The following is a 13,334-nucleotide window of genomic DNA, read 5'->3' on the forward strand; positions in this document are numbered from 1 at the left end:
GGAACCACCAACTTTCATATGTTCTCATGTTCTGAGCAAGGAACTCAAACGTTAGCTTTTTTACATGGCACATATTGCACTTTTACTTTCTTCTCCAACACCTTGTTTTTGCATTATTTAAACCAAATTGAACATGTTTCATTATTTATTTGAGACTAAATAGATTTTTATTTATGTATTATATTATTTTTTTTTTTTTAAGTGTTCATTCAGTATTGTTGTAATTGTCATTATTACAAATATATATATAAAAATCGTCCGATAAATCGGTATCGGCTTTTTTTGGTCCTCCAATAATCGGTATCGACGTTGAAAAATCATATTCGGGCGACCTCTAGACACAATACACACATTATAGACACATCACATTATACACACACACACAACCTGGAGACACTCAAATAGACTGCCTGGAGGACACAATACACACATTATAGACACACACACACACACACACACACACACACACACAACCTGGAGACACCCAAATAGACTGCCTGGAGGACACAATACACACATTACACACACACACACACACACACACACACACACACAACCTGGAGACACCCAAATAGAGTGCCTACAGGAGATAATACAAACACACTAATGTACGTTGTGAATACACCACAGTAGTCTTACCAGAAAGCTCAAAGGAGTTTTTGTGGGCCTCACTGTCCTCTAGCATGGTCACAGTCATACCAGTCAATGGTAGCTTCCCCTGTAGACAAGAAACCATCACCAACATCTGAACCCACACTAAACACGGTAGTTAATCACAACTGGGTCCTATTGATTAGGGAACACCGTAGCAAAACATTTTGAAACTGAAAACTAAAATGAACATTTCTTATTGGACAAGTTCATGTAGTCCCTCCCTCTTTCAGTCCATTTTCTTCCATTTGGCACCAAATCAATAAGACCCTGGTATAGTAGACTAAGGGGTTATACCTGGAATATGAAGCCACTCATCCTTGGACTGGCAGACAGCATGAGGAGGACATGAGGGAAAAGCATGAGGTAGCGCTCACACTTCTCCTAGAGAGAGAGAGAGAGAGAGAGAGAGAGAGAGAGGGAGAGTGAGAGTGAGAGAGAGAGAGAGAGCAAGAGCAGAGAGGGTTAATAGTATTTGACTCATGTACATTAGTTATTATAATGTTATTGTTCTACGGTTTTCCTCTGACCTCTGCTCCAGGGCTGTTAACCAGAGCCTGACTCATGTAGAGAACAGAGCCCAGTGTCCTGATGTCGTCTCCCTCCCACAGCCTGATGGACTCAGTCACTATCTGCAGCTCCAGCTCCTTCCTCTTCCTCACCTCCTGGCACTGGGCCTGTCACCGCGGAAACAACCATCAGCACCACATTACAGGTTGTCATGGGAACAGCATCAGTACCACAGACATTTATGACCACAGAAACAATGTGAAAGTGTGTGTCCATAGATACACATCTATATACAAAAGTATGGGGACACCTCTTAAAATTAGTGCATCGGCTATTTCAGACACAGTGTATACAATTGAGTACACAGCCATGGAATCTCCATAGACAAACATTGGCAGTAGAATGGCCTTACTGAAGAGCTCAGTGACTTTCAATGTGGCAAAGTCAACAGGATGCCACCTTTACAAGTAAGTTCCACAAATGTCTGATCTGCAAGAGCTGCCCCGGTCAACTGTAAGTGCTGTTATTGTGAAATAGAACCATCTAGGAGCAACAACGGCTCAGCCGCAAAGTTGTTGGCCACACAAGCTCACAGAACGGGACCACCAAGTGCTGAAGCGGGGAGGGAGTACAAATCGTCTGTCCTCTTATGACACGTCATTTCCGGTCACGACTTGCAGACTTTCGATTTGCTGTGCGTTTTGTTGCCAACCTGTTTTGCTACCTGACAAATTTACGGTTTTTACTTTTTAATTACCGTTTATATTTTTGTTTTTTCCTACTCAACTTTTCCACTCCGGACGCTTTATCTGGACACGGTTCGTCAGGACCTCCAACAGCCGAAGCTAAGTAGTAACATTAACATGATGCCTTCTAATTGCAGTCGCTGTACTCGCCTTACGGCGAGGATAGCTGTGCTACAAGCCCAGCTTCAGACGCAATCGCTAGGCAAGGGTAATTTCAGTGTAGGAAAGGATGAAACAGCGTCTGTGCCACCAGTAAGTACAGATAGTAGTATAAATCCCCTGGCACAGTCCCCGCAGCCGGACAACTTTCTCACGGTTTCTGGAAGGAAATGCTGTAGGAACGCTCAACCGGTGTCGCTCATTCAGCCGACAGAAACTTTCAACCGGTTTTCCCCATTAAGCAGCGGGTCGGAGTCAGAGGCCGAGTCTTCTCTGGTCTCTACTCCTCCCGTTACGGGGTCTGAGACGCCGAAGCTTCCCACCATTAGCTCTGACAAATTGAAAACTCTAGTCATTGGCGACTCCATTACCCGCAGTATTAGACTTAAAACGAATCATCCAGCGATCATACACTGTTTACCAGGGGGCAGGGCTACAGACGTTAAGGCTAATCTGAAGATGGTGCTGGCTAAAGCTAAAACTGGCGAGTGTAGAGAGTATAGAGATATTGTTATCCACGTCGGCACCAACGATGTTAGGATGAAACAGTCAGAGATCACCAAGCGCAACATAGCTTCTGCGTGTAAATCAGCTAGAAAGATGTGTCGGCATCGAGTAATTGTCTCTGGCCCCCTCCCAGTTAGGGGGAGTGATGAGCTCTACAGCAGTCTCACAACTCAATCGCTGGTTGAAAACTGTTTTCTGCCCCTCCCAAAAGATAGAATTTGTAGATAATTGGCCCTCTTTCTGGGACTCACCCACAAACAGGACCAAGCCTGACCTGCTGAGGAGTGACGGACTCCATCCTAGCTGGAGGGGTGCTCTCATTTTATCTACCAACATAGACAGGGCTCTAACTCCTCTAGCTCCACAATGAAATAGGGTGCAGGCCAGGCAGCAGGCTGTTAGCCAGCCTGCCAGCATAGTGGAGTCTGCCACTAGCACAGTCAGTGTAGTCAGCTCAGCTATAACCATTGAGACCGTGTCTGTGCCTCGACCTAGGTTGGGCAAAACTAAACATGGCGGTGTTCGCCTTAGCAATCTCACTAGGATAAAGACCACCTCCAAAAATCAGAAACTTTCTGTCCAAAAATTATGCAGAAAAATTAATCCATGCTTTTGTCACTTCTAGGTTAGACTACTGCAATGCTCTACTTTCCGGCTACCCGGATAAAGCACTAAATAAACTTCAGTTAGTGCTAAATACGGCTGCTAGAATCCTGACTAGAACCAAAAAATGTGATCATATTACTCCAGTGATAGCCTCTCTACACTGGCTTCCTGTCAAAGCAAGGGCTAATTTCAAGGTTTTACTGCTAACCTACAAAGCATTACATGGGCTTGCTCCTACCTATCTCTCTGATTTGGTCCTGCCGTACATACCTACACGTACGCTACGGTCACAAGACGCAGGCCTCCTAATTGTCCCTAGAATTTCTAAGCAAACAGCTGGAGGCAGGGCTTTCTCCTATAGAGCTCCATTTTTATGGAACTGTCTGCCTACCCATGTCAGAGACGCAAACTCGGTCTCAACCTTTAAGTCTCTACTGAAGACTCATCTCTTCAGTGGGTCATATGATTGAGTGTAGTCTGGCCCAGGAGTGGGAGGGTGAACGGAAAGGCTCTGGAGCAACGAACCGCCCTTGCTGTCTCTGCCTGGCCGGTTCCCCTCTTTCCACTGGGATTCTCTGCCTCTAACCCTATTACAGGGGCTGAGTCACTGGCTTACTGGGGCTCTCTCATGCCGTCCCTGGAGGGGTTGAGTCACTGATGTGGTCATCCTGTCTGGGTTGGCTCCCCCCCCCCCTGGGTTGTGCCGTGGCGGAGGTCTTTGTGGGCTATACTCAGCCTTGTCTCAGGATGGTAAGTTGGTGGTTGAAGATATCCCTCTAGTGGTGTGGGGGCTGTGCTTTGGCAAAGTGGGTGGGGTTATATCCTTTCTGTTTGGCCCTGTCCGGGTGTGTCCTCGGATGGGGCCACAGTGTCTCCTGACCCCTCCTGTCTCAGCCTCCAGTATTTATGCTGCAGTAGTTTATGTGTCGGGGGGCTAGGGTCAGTTTGTTATATCTGGAGTACTTCTCCTGTCCTATTCGGTGTCCTGTGTGAATCTAAGTGTGCGTTCTCTAATTCTCTCTTTCTCTCTCGGAGGACCTGAGCCCTAGGACCATGCCCCAGGACTACCTGACATGATGACTCCTTGCTGTCACCAGTCCACCTGGCCGTGCTGCTGCTCCAGTTTCTTTCAACTGACCTGAGCCCTAGGACCATGCCCCAGGAATACCTGACATGATGACTCCTTGCTGTCCCCAGTCCACCTGACTGTGCTGCTGCTCCAGTTTCAACTGTTCTGCCTTATTATTATTCGACCATGCTGGTCATTTATGAACATTTGAACATCTTGACCATGTTCTGTTATAATCTCCACCCGGCACAGCCAGAAGAGGACTGGCCACCCCACATAGCCTGGTTCCTCTCTAGGTTTCTTCCTAGGTTTTGGCCTTTCTAGGGAGTTTTTCCTAGCCACCGTGCTTCTACACCTGCATTGCTTGCTGTTTGGGGTTTAGACTGGGTTTCTGTGCAGCACTTTGAGATATCAGCTGATGTACGAAGGGCTATATAAATAAATTTGATTTGATTTGATTTATGCAACACTCACTACAAACTTCCAAACTGCTCCTGGAAGCAACATCGGCACAATAACTGTTCATCAGGAGCTTCATTAAATGGGTTTCCATGGCCAAGCAGCTGCACACAAGCCTAAGATCACCATGCGCAATGCCACGCATTGGCTGGAGTGGTGTAAAGCTCGCCACGATTGGACTCTGAAGCAATGGAAACACATTCTCTGGAGGGATGAATTACGCTTCACCATCTGGCAGTCTGACAGACAAATATGTGTTTAGCGGATGCCAGGAGAACGCTACCTGCCCGAATGCATAGTGCCAACTGTAAAGTTTGGTGGAGGAGGAATAATGTTCTGGGGTTGTTTTTCATGGTTCAGGCTAGGCTCCTTAGTTCCAATGAAGGGAAATGTTAACGCTACAGCATACAACATTCTAAACGATTCTGTGCTTCCAACTTTGTGTTAACAGTTTGGAGAAGGCCCGTTCCTGTTTCAGCATGACAATGCCCCCCCGTGCACAAAGCGAGGTCCATACGGTTTGTCAAGATCGGTGTGGAAGAACTTGGAACATTATTGAACATTTATGATAAAAACATCCTAAAGTTTGATTCTATACTTAGTTTGACAAGTTTCTACGACCTGTAATATTACTTTTTGAACTTTTCGTCCGACGTCCGACTGGACCTGAACTCGCGTTTGGATTTGTTTACCAAACACCCTAACAAAAGAAGCTATTTGGACATAAATGATGGACATTATCAAATAAATCCAATTTTTTTGTGGAACTGGGATTCCTGGGAGTGCATTCTGATGAAGATCATCAAAGGTAAGTGAATATTTATAATGCTATTTCTGACTAATGTTGACTGCGCAACACGGCGGATATTTCTTTTGGTTGGTTTGGGCTCTGAGTGTCGTACTCAGATTATGCTTTTTCCGTAAAGTTTTTAAAAAATCTGACACAGTGGTTGCATTAAGGTTCCATACATAACACTTGAATTTTCATCTACATTTATAATGAGTATTTCTGTGAATTGATGTGGCTCTCTGCAAAATCACTGCATGTTTTTGAACTACTGAACATAACACACCAATGTAAAATGAGATTTTTGGATATAAATATGCACTTTATCGAACAAAACATACATGTATTGTGTAACATGAAGTCCTATGAGTGTCATCTGATGACGATCATCAAAGGTTAGTGATTAATTTTATCTCTATTTGTGCTTTTTGTGACTCCTCTCTTTGGCTGGAAAAATGGCTGGGTTTTTCTGTGACTTGGTGGTGACCTAACATAATCGTTTGTGGAGCTTTCACTGTAAAGCCTTTTTGAAATCAGACACTGTGGCTGGATTAATGAGAATTTTATCTTTAAAATGGTGCCTAATACTTGTATGTTTGAGAAATGTGATTTATGAGATTTCTGTTGATTTGTATTTGGCGCCCTGCAATTTCATTGGCTGTTGGCGAGGGGTTCCGCTGGTTAAAAGTGTCCCATACAATAAGGGGATCTGCTATACCTATGTTATGTCTGAAAAAGTCAGCTATACATTTTTCTGTCCTAGTTCTAAACAATTGATCATCTAGTAGGCTTTGATTAAATTTCCAATATCCTCGCCCACGTGGAAATTCTGTAAGAGTAATATATATGCCAATTATGTGATTATCCGACCGCATTCTGTCCCCTATCAATACTTTTTAAACTTTTGGTGCCAGAGAGAATGACATAAGAAAGTAGTCAAGACGACTAGCTTGATTAAGCCTCCGCCATGTATATCTCACTAGGTCAGGGTATTTAAGTCTCCATATATCCACTAATTCCAATATATCCATGACATTCATGATTTCCTTAAGTGCCCGAGGGTGATAGTTTGTAGTGTGATTTCCTTTCCGGTCCATAGAGGTATTTAAGACCATATTAAAATATCCCACCATAATAATAGAGTCTAGAGTAGTGATAAATTCTTATATATATTTTCAAAGAAGCTTGGATCATCATTATTCGGACCGTATAGGTTAATAAGCCATATCTGTTTATTGTCCAATAACATATTTAAAATAATCCATCTACCTTGATAATCTGTTTGGACAATTTGCACATTTGGATCAAAATTACTGTTAATTTAAAAAATCACCCCTTTTGAATTTCTTTGCCCATGGGAGAAATATATTTGTTATTTTTCCACAAAACTTCCTCTAAAATTGTTGAATGGGTTTCCTGTAAACAATAGATATTATATTCCTTCTCTTTTAGCCAAGTAAAAACTGATTGTCTTTTCTTATTATCTGCTAGGCCATTACAATTGTAACTGGCTATACTTATTTCACCACTTACCATAATGAGACACAACTTTCAATTCTATTTATCAAAATATATGTTTGTAAATGTACCATTAAAAAGTAACATGATGATTGAGTGTCTATATAGCTGTACCATGATATTCACAATGCTACTAAGTAAACCTCCAATTGGTCCTCACTATTCCACCCACTAAAAGCCCTCCCAATCCCAATGCCCGGCAGACCACCCCCGACACCCCGTATCCCATAGCCCTGAACAGACTGGGATCCATCCTTCGAAAAGACCACACAGTGCCATTTACCGAATTGAAGTAGATCAACTGCCAAATGCCTTTCCATCGCCCTCACCTCGATTTGTATTATATATAGCTGGGGATCATCCTCTATTGTCCCTAACATCTTTTACTCCTTTGCAACAGTTGTGGGATACACACATACACCCACACACACTCAACCCTTTCCCATCACACAACCATAAACTCACATTCTCAACAGTTGCACCATCCTAGAGCCCAACTCAAGAAAGGTATTAATTTACAAATGCACTTACAGTTGCAGCTGCATGAGAAGGCCTGCAAGACACGCCAAAAAATGGGCAGAAATTGAGAGATTTTATTATTGTCACATCCTAGATGATGGAGGTCAAATGTACACCTTTTCCCTGAAACACCCACAATACGGTCACCCATATTGACCATATTCCCAAGCATCTCCATGCAGTCAGACTTTTGATTTTGTGACACCAGGGTCACAATAATATACCCCCTCTCTGAATGTCCGAGTGTGACCCTCTCCCCATGGGTTACTGCAGCTAGTGTTGCCAGCACTGCCACTGCCTGGGTGGGGACACCCCACCGGAACATGTGTATGAACATAGCAAGATTCAACAACTGAGACATAAACTGAACAAGTTCCAGACATGTGACTAACAGAAATTGAATAATGTGTCCCTGAACAAAGAGGGGGTCAAAATCCAAAGTAACAGTGTGGTGTGGCCACCAGCTGCATTAAGTACTGCATCTCCTCCTCATGGACTGCACCAGATTTGCCAGTTCTTGCTGAGAGATGTTACCCCACTCTTCCACCAAGGCACCTGCAAGTTCCTGGACATTTCTGGGGGTAATGGCCCTAGCCCTCACCCTCTGATCCAACAGGTCCCAGACGTGCTCAATGGGATTGAGATCCCAAGACATTCCTGCCTTGCAAGAAATAACGCACAGAATGAGCAGTATGGCTGGTGGCATTGTCATGCTGCAGGGTCAAGTCAGGATGAGCCTGCAGGAAGAGGAGGATGTCTTCCCTGTAACGCACAACATTGAGATTGCCTGCAATGACAACAAGCTCAGTCCGATGATGCTGTGACACACCGCCCCAGACCATGACAGACCCTCCACCTCCAAATCGATCCCGCTCCAGTGTACAGGCCTCGGTGTAATCCTGTACCTGTCCCACAGGTGTGATGTTCGGATGTACCGATCCTGTGCAGGTGTTGTTACATGTGGTCTGCCACTGCGAGGACAATCAACTGCCCGTCCTGTCTCCCTTTAGCGCCGTCTTAGGTGTCTCACACTACGGACATTGCAATTTATTGCCCTGTCCACATATGCAGTCCTCATGCCTCTTTGCAGCATGCCTAAGGCATGTTCACGCAGATGAGCAGGGGCCCTGGGCATATTTATTTTGGTGTTTTTCAGAGTCAGTAGAAAGGCCTCTTTAGTGTCTTAAGTTTTTATGGCTGTGACCTTAATTGCCTACCGTCTGTAAGCTGTTAGTGTCTTAACGACCTTTCCACAGGTGCATGTTCATTAATTGTTTATGGTTCATTGAACAAGCATGGGAAACAGTGTTTAAACACTTTACAATGAAGATCTGTGAAGTTATTTGGATTTTTACGAATTATCTTTGAAAGACAGGGTCCTGAAAAGGGGACGTTTATTTTTTTTCTGAGTTTATTTTATCTTCGTTGAACCTTTATTTAACTAGGCAAGTCAGTTAAAAGAACAAATTCTTATTTACAAATACGGCCTACCCCGGCCAAACCCTAACCCGGACGACGCTGGGCTAATTGTGCGCCGCCCTATGGGACTCCCAATCACGGCCGGATTGTGATACAGCCTGGAATCAAACCAGGGTCTGTAGTGAGGCCTCCAGCACTGAGATGCAGTGCCTTAGACCGCTGCGCCACTCAGGAGCAGCAAAGTGGGGACCAACTCCATATGAATGCCCATGACTTTAGAATGAGATGTCCAACGAGCAGGTGTCCACATACTTTTGGCCATGCAGTGCTTATAATTACTAAATGATCCTGTGTGTGCAAGTGATGCATGCTCATATATTCAAGTGTACCATAACACGTCGACTCATGACTCACACACACACACACACACACACGTCATAGCATGCACTGCTAATGAGGTAACCATGGAAACAAGGGGTGATATGTGTGTGGGTGTGACTCACCGAGAGGCTCTTGAACGTTGTCATACACTTCTGGATGTCTGGCCAGTCGGGGTGACTCTCCTACAGGGAGCACAGCAGAGAGCATTTATACAGCTGTACACACACACACACACACACCACTATCAGTGATTGACAACATCCTCTTACACATAAGACATGCACACATACATCATCAGTGAATGAGGACACTCTTACACACATGCCTGCACGTGACACACACAAACACACTCATACACACCCAGCATCTTACAAACACACACCTGTACGTGGCACACACACACACAGCCCTACCTCCATGTGTCTCTCCAGTTCCTTCGTTAGTGTAGGGTATTTGTCCAGCCTCATGAAGGGTTTACTGAGACCTGTGGTCAGGGTAAGGATACCTGGACTACTGGCTCCCTTCCCCTCCATAAACTCCCCCAGCTCCTCACTGGAGAGAGAGAGCAAGAGAGAGAGTGAGAGAGAGAGAGAGAGAGAGAGAGAGCACGAGAGAGAGAGAGAGCAAGAGAGAGAGAGAGAGAGAGGAGTATTAAATTGTCAAGTCTAAATATATAGTCTTTACACTACTTGCCTGTGTAAAATTATAAATCATTGTTGTACATTAAGAATGCTAGAACATCAGGTTCATGCTGTATTGGGTCTATGTTTACCTGTGCTGGGTGAGCACGTTGACTGCCGAGGGGTGATTGGAGCAGTAACCCACGTAGAGAGCCTTCATCTGGGGCATCAGGTTCATGAAGAAGCCCCCTACCCTCTGCTGGCTCTCTGGAAGTCTGCACATGTTGGGGGAAAAAACACACAGGCTGAGTGAAATCAAGGATCGCTGTATTACCAAAGCCAACGCATAGATGTTCCTATACCCTTTATTTACCTTGACGTAAAACTGTTGTGAAATAACCCAAGTAGTAGCAGGACATATCTAATTGGATTAGAACAGCAGTGACAAGCACTTTCTCTGATCCCTGTGTGCTGATTGGTGGAAAGTATGTGAGGGGCGGGACTTACTTGGTGCACTCCTCCAGTGATTGGACGAGCATCTGCTGGAAGGTGTTGATATCCTCCAGGTTCCCCAGGATCAGGTACACATCTGTACTGCTCAGTCTAGAGAGGGGGAGGAGAAGAGGAGAGGAGGGAGGAGAGAGGGAGAGGGGAAGAAAAGAGAAGGAGAGGTGGAGGAGGAGGGAGAGGAGAAGAGAAGAAAAGGGGTGGGAGAGAGAAAGAGAGAGGAGAGAGAGAGCATGAGTTTTGGAATGCGTCTAGTAGATCCAATCAGTGGCCATACAGTGTGTCATCATACAAACAGTACGACCGACAGACAGACGGAGGGTTTACAACAGTACAATGAGTGGAGCTTACTTCTCTGTGCTCTGGAGTGATCGCAGGTAGTTGGTCAGAAGGCTCTGGAGGTCCTTGGAATATTCTGTCTCTGTTTCTAGAATGTTCTGCAGCACCTGGGGAAAGAGAGAGATGGTGAGAGAGTGTGTGAGGGAGAGTTTTTCAACATTCTTGTTGGTTATTGAGGAGTATCACTCTATGGTTCAAGTTGTAATTTCATATATTTGTAACTCTGAACACTTTCACTCCCTCTGACCCCTGGATGGAGGTGTAGATGAGGCTGGGTCTAGTCAGGTTATAGGTGGTGGTATAGATGAGGCTGGGTCTAGTCAGGTTATGGATGGTGGTGTAGATGAGGCTGGGTCTAGTCAGGTTATGGATGGTGGTGTAGATGAGACTGGGTCTAGTCCTGTTATGTATGGTGGTGTAGATGAGACTGGGTCTAGTCAGGTTATGTATGGTGGTGTAGATGAGGCTGGGTCTAGTCAGGTTATGGATGGTGGTGTAGATGAGACTGGGTCTAGTCCTGTTATGTATGGTGGTGTAGATGAGGCTGGGTCTAGTCCTGTTATGTATGGTGGTGTAGATGAGGCTGGGTCTAGTCAGGTTATGTATGGTAGTGTAGATGAGGCTGGGTCTAGTCATGTTATGGATGGTGGTGTAGATGAGGCTGGGTCTAGTCATGTTATAGGTGGTGGTATAGATGAGGCTGGGTCTAGTCAGGTTATGGATGGTGGTGTAGATGAGGCTGGGTCTAGTCAGGTTATGGATGGTGGTGTAATTGAGACTGGGTCTAGTCATGTTATGGATGGTGGTGTAGATGAGGCTGGGTCTAGTCAGGTTATGGATGGTGGTGTAGATGAGGCTGGGTCTAGTCATGTTATAGGTGGTGGTATAGATGAGGCTGAGTCTAGTCAGGTTATGGATGGTGGTGTAGATGAGGCTGGGTCTAGTCATGTTATGGATGGTGGTATAGATGAGACTGGGTCTAGTCATGTTATAGGTGGTGGTATAGATGAGGCTGGGTCTAGTCAGGTTATGGATGGTGGTGTAGATGAGGCTGGGTCTAGTCAGGTTATGGATGGTGGTGTAGATGAGGCTGGGTCTAGTCAGGTTATGAAGAAGGGGGAGAAGAAAGGAGGTGGGAGGGGAAAAGGCACTAAGGAACCTTTGCCTCGTGCTGCGGGAGGCCCTGACTAGAGAGAAAGGGCAGGTGGTCAGGATGGGAGATGAGGAGGAGGAGGAATGTGAGTCTGTGGAAGAGGACGATGAGGAGGCTTTATTTTCAGTCTCCTCCTCAATGGGTCCAGAGCTGACAACCAGTCAGACAGAGTGGTCAAAGTACACAGTGAGGGAACTGTCAAGGTTCCTGAATGAGTCTAAATGGAAAAACGTTCATCTTGAAGCTTTTTATTGCGATCCGGGAAAGTTTGTTAAACCAGTACAACAAGCTATGAAAAACGAGAGGCATTATGTCCTCTCACCCAGGAAATGTTTTAGGTTGAGGAGGTGGGTCAACAGTTTTCAGCTGTGCTAACATAATTGCAAAAGGGTTTTCTAATGATCAATTAGCCTTTTAAAATGATAAACTTGGATTAGCTAACACAACGTGCCATTGGAACACAGGAGTGATGGTTGCTGATTATGGGCCTCTGTATGCCTATGTAGATATTCCATAAAAAAATCAGCCGTTTCCTGCTACAGTAGTCATTTACAACATTAACAATGTCTACACTGTATTTCTGATCAATTTTATGTTATTTTAAATGTGCAAAAAATGTGCTTTTCTTTCAAAAACAGGGACATTTCTAAGTGACCCCAAACTTTTGAAAGGTAGTGTATGTAAAACCAAAAAAGGTACATGTGTTGTTTCTGCAGGAGACGCATTGTGTTGTGGTAAATGGTAAATAAGTCATTTGGGGGCTCCGGTGGAAAGGGGAAAGTGTGCTAAGCCATGGAACAAATGTTAGTGCAGGGGTGGCAGTCCTTTTTGCACCGGGTCTGGCCGTAAAAATGTGCTCCTCAAAGGAGGTGTGTAGGAGTAGACTGCTTTTAGTAAAAGCAGAAATTAACAACAGGTGTTTTGTCCTTAGAAACATGTAGGCGCCTAACACAGGGAGCATCAGTTTAGGTGTCTCAGACAGGAACTCTCACAGGTTCGCTACCTGAGGAGACGCCGGTGGTCAGCGGGGACTGGAACTGTACGATGTATTTTACGAAAGATAGAAATGGGGAGGAGCCTGATTCAAGCTCAGTGGGGGGTGTTAAAGGACATAATTAAGCAGTTTGACCGAGTGGATGTTTGGAGAACTAGACATCCCAACACAAGACAGTATGCATAGGTGAAAGTCTTTGGGGCCAGGGTGAGTGCAGCCAGACTAGATCTCTTTTACATCCAAGAATCAGAGCAATAGACTGTTTGGCGCTACCGTTCTCCCGGTGGGTTTTTCGGATCACCACATAACCATGGCTCGGTTGTCTATTTCACCAGGGCCTCGGCAGGCATTCTATTGGAAGTTTAATGTAAAAGCTCTTACAAAATGCCA

At 45.0% G+C, this 13,334-nt stretch overlaps 1 protein-coding gene across 11 annotated transcripts in view; it reads right to left on the reverse strand.

The window, feature by feature from the left end:
• arhgef7a (Rho guanine nucleotide exchange factor (GEF) 7a) overlaps positions 1 to 13,334 on the reverse strand; it is a 113,774-nt gene that overhangs the window by 81,179 nt on the left and 19,261 nt on the right. For all 11 annotated transcript variants that reach the window (XR_005038780.1, XR_005038777.1, XR_005038779.1 and 8 more), the window contains exons 7-14: positions 10,810 to 10,904; positions 10,459 to 10,554; positions 10,104 to 10,226; positions 9,745 to 9,883; positions 9,454 to 9,513; positions 1,182 to 1,328; positions 949 to 1,035; positions 640 to 718 (exon numbers count right to left, since the gene is read on the reverse strand). Coding sequence is in view for 3 of the 11 variants with exons in the window: in XM_036958596.1 (XP_036814491.1) it covers positions 640 to 718; positions 949 to 1,035; positions 1,182 to 1,328; positions 9,454 to 9,513; positions 9,745 to 9,883; positions 10,104 to 10,226; positions 10,459 to 10,554; positions 10,810 to 10,904 (826 nt within the window). In the remaining 8 variants the exon portion in view is untranslated. The remainder of the gene's footprint in view (positions 1 to 639; positions 719 to 948; positions 1,036 to 1,181; positions 1,329 to 9,453; positions 9,514 to 9,744; positions 9,884 to 10,103; positions 10,227 to 10,458; positions 10,555 to 10,809; positions 10,905 to 13,334) is intronic.

The sequence above is a fragment of the Oncorhynchus mykiss genome, chromosome 22 (assembly GCF_013265735.2).
Source record: "Oncorhynchus mykiss isolate Arlee chromosome 22, USDA_OmykA_1.1, whole genome shotgun sequence".
Taxonomy (NCBI): Eukaryota; Metazoa; Chordata; class Actinopteri; order Salmoniformes; family Salmonidae; genus Oncorhynchus; species Oncorhynchus mykiss.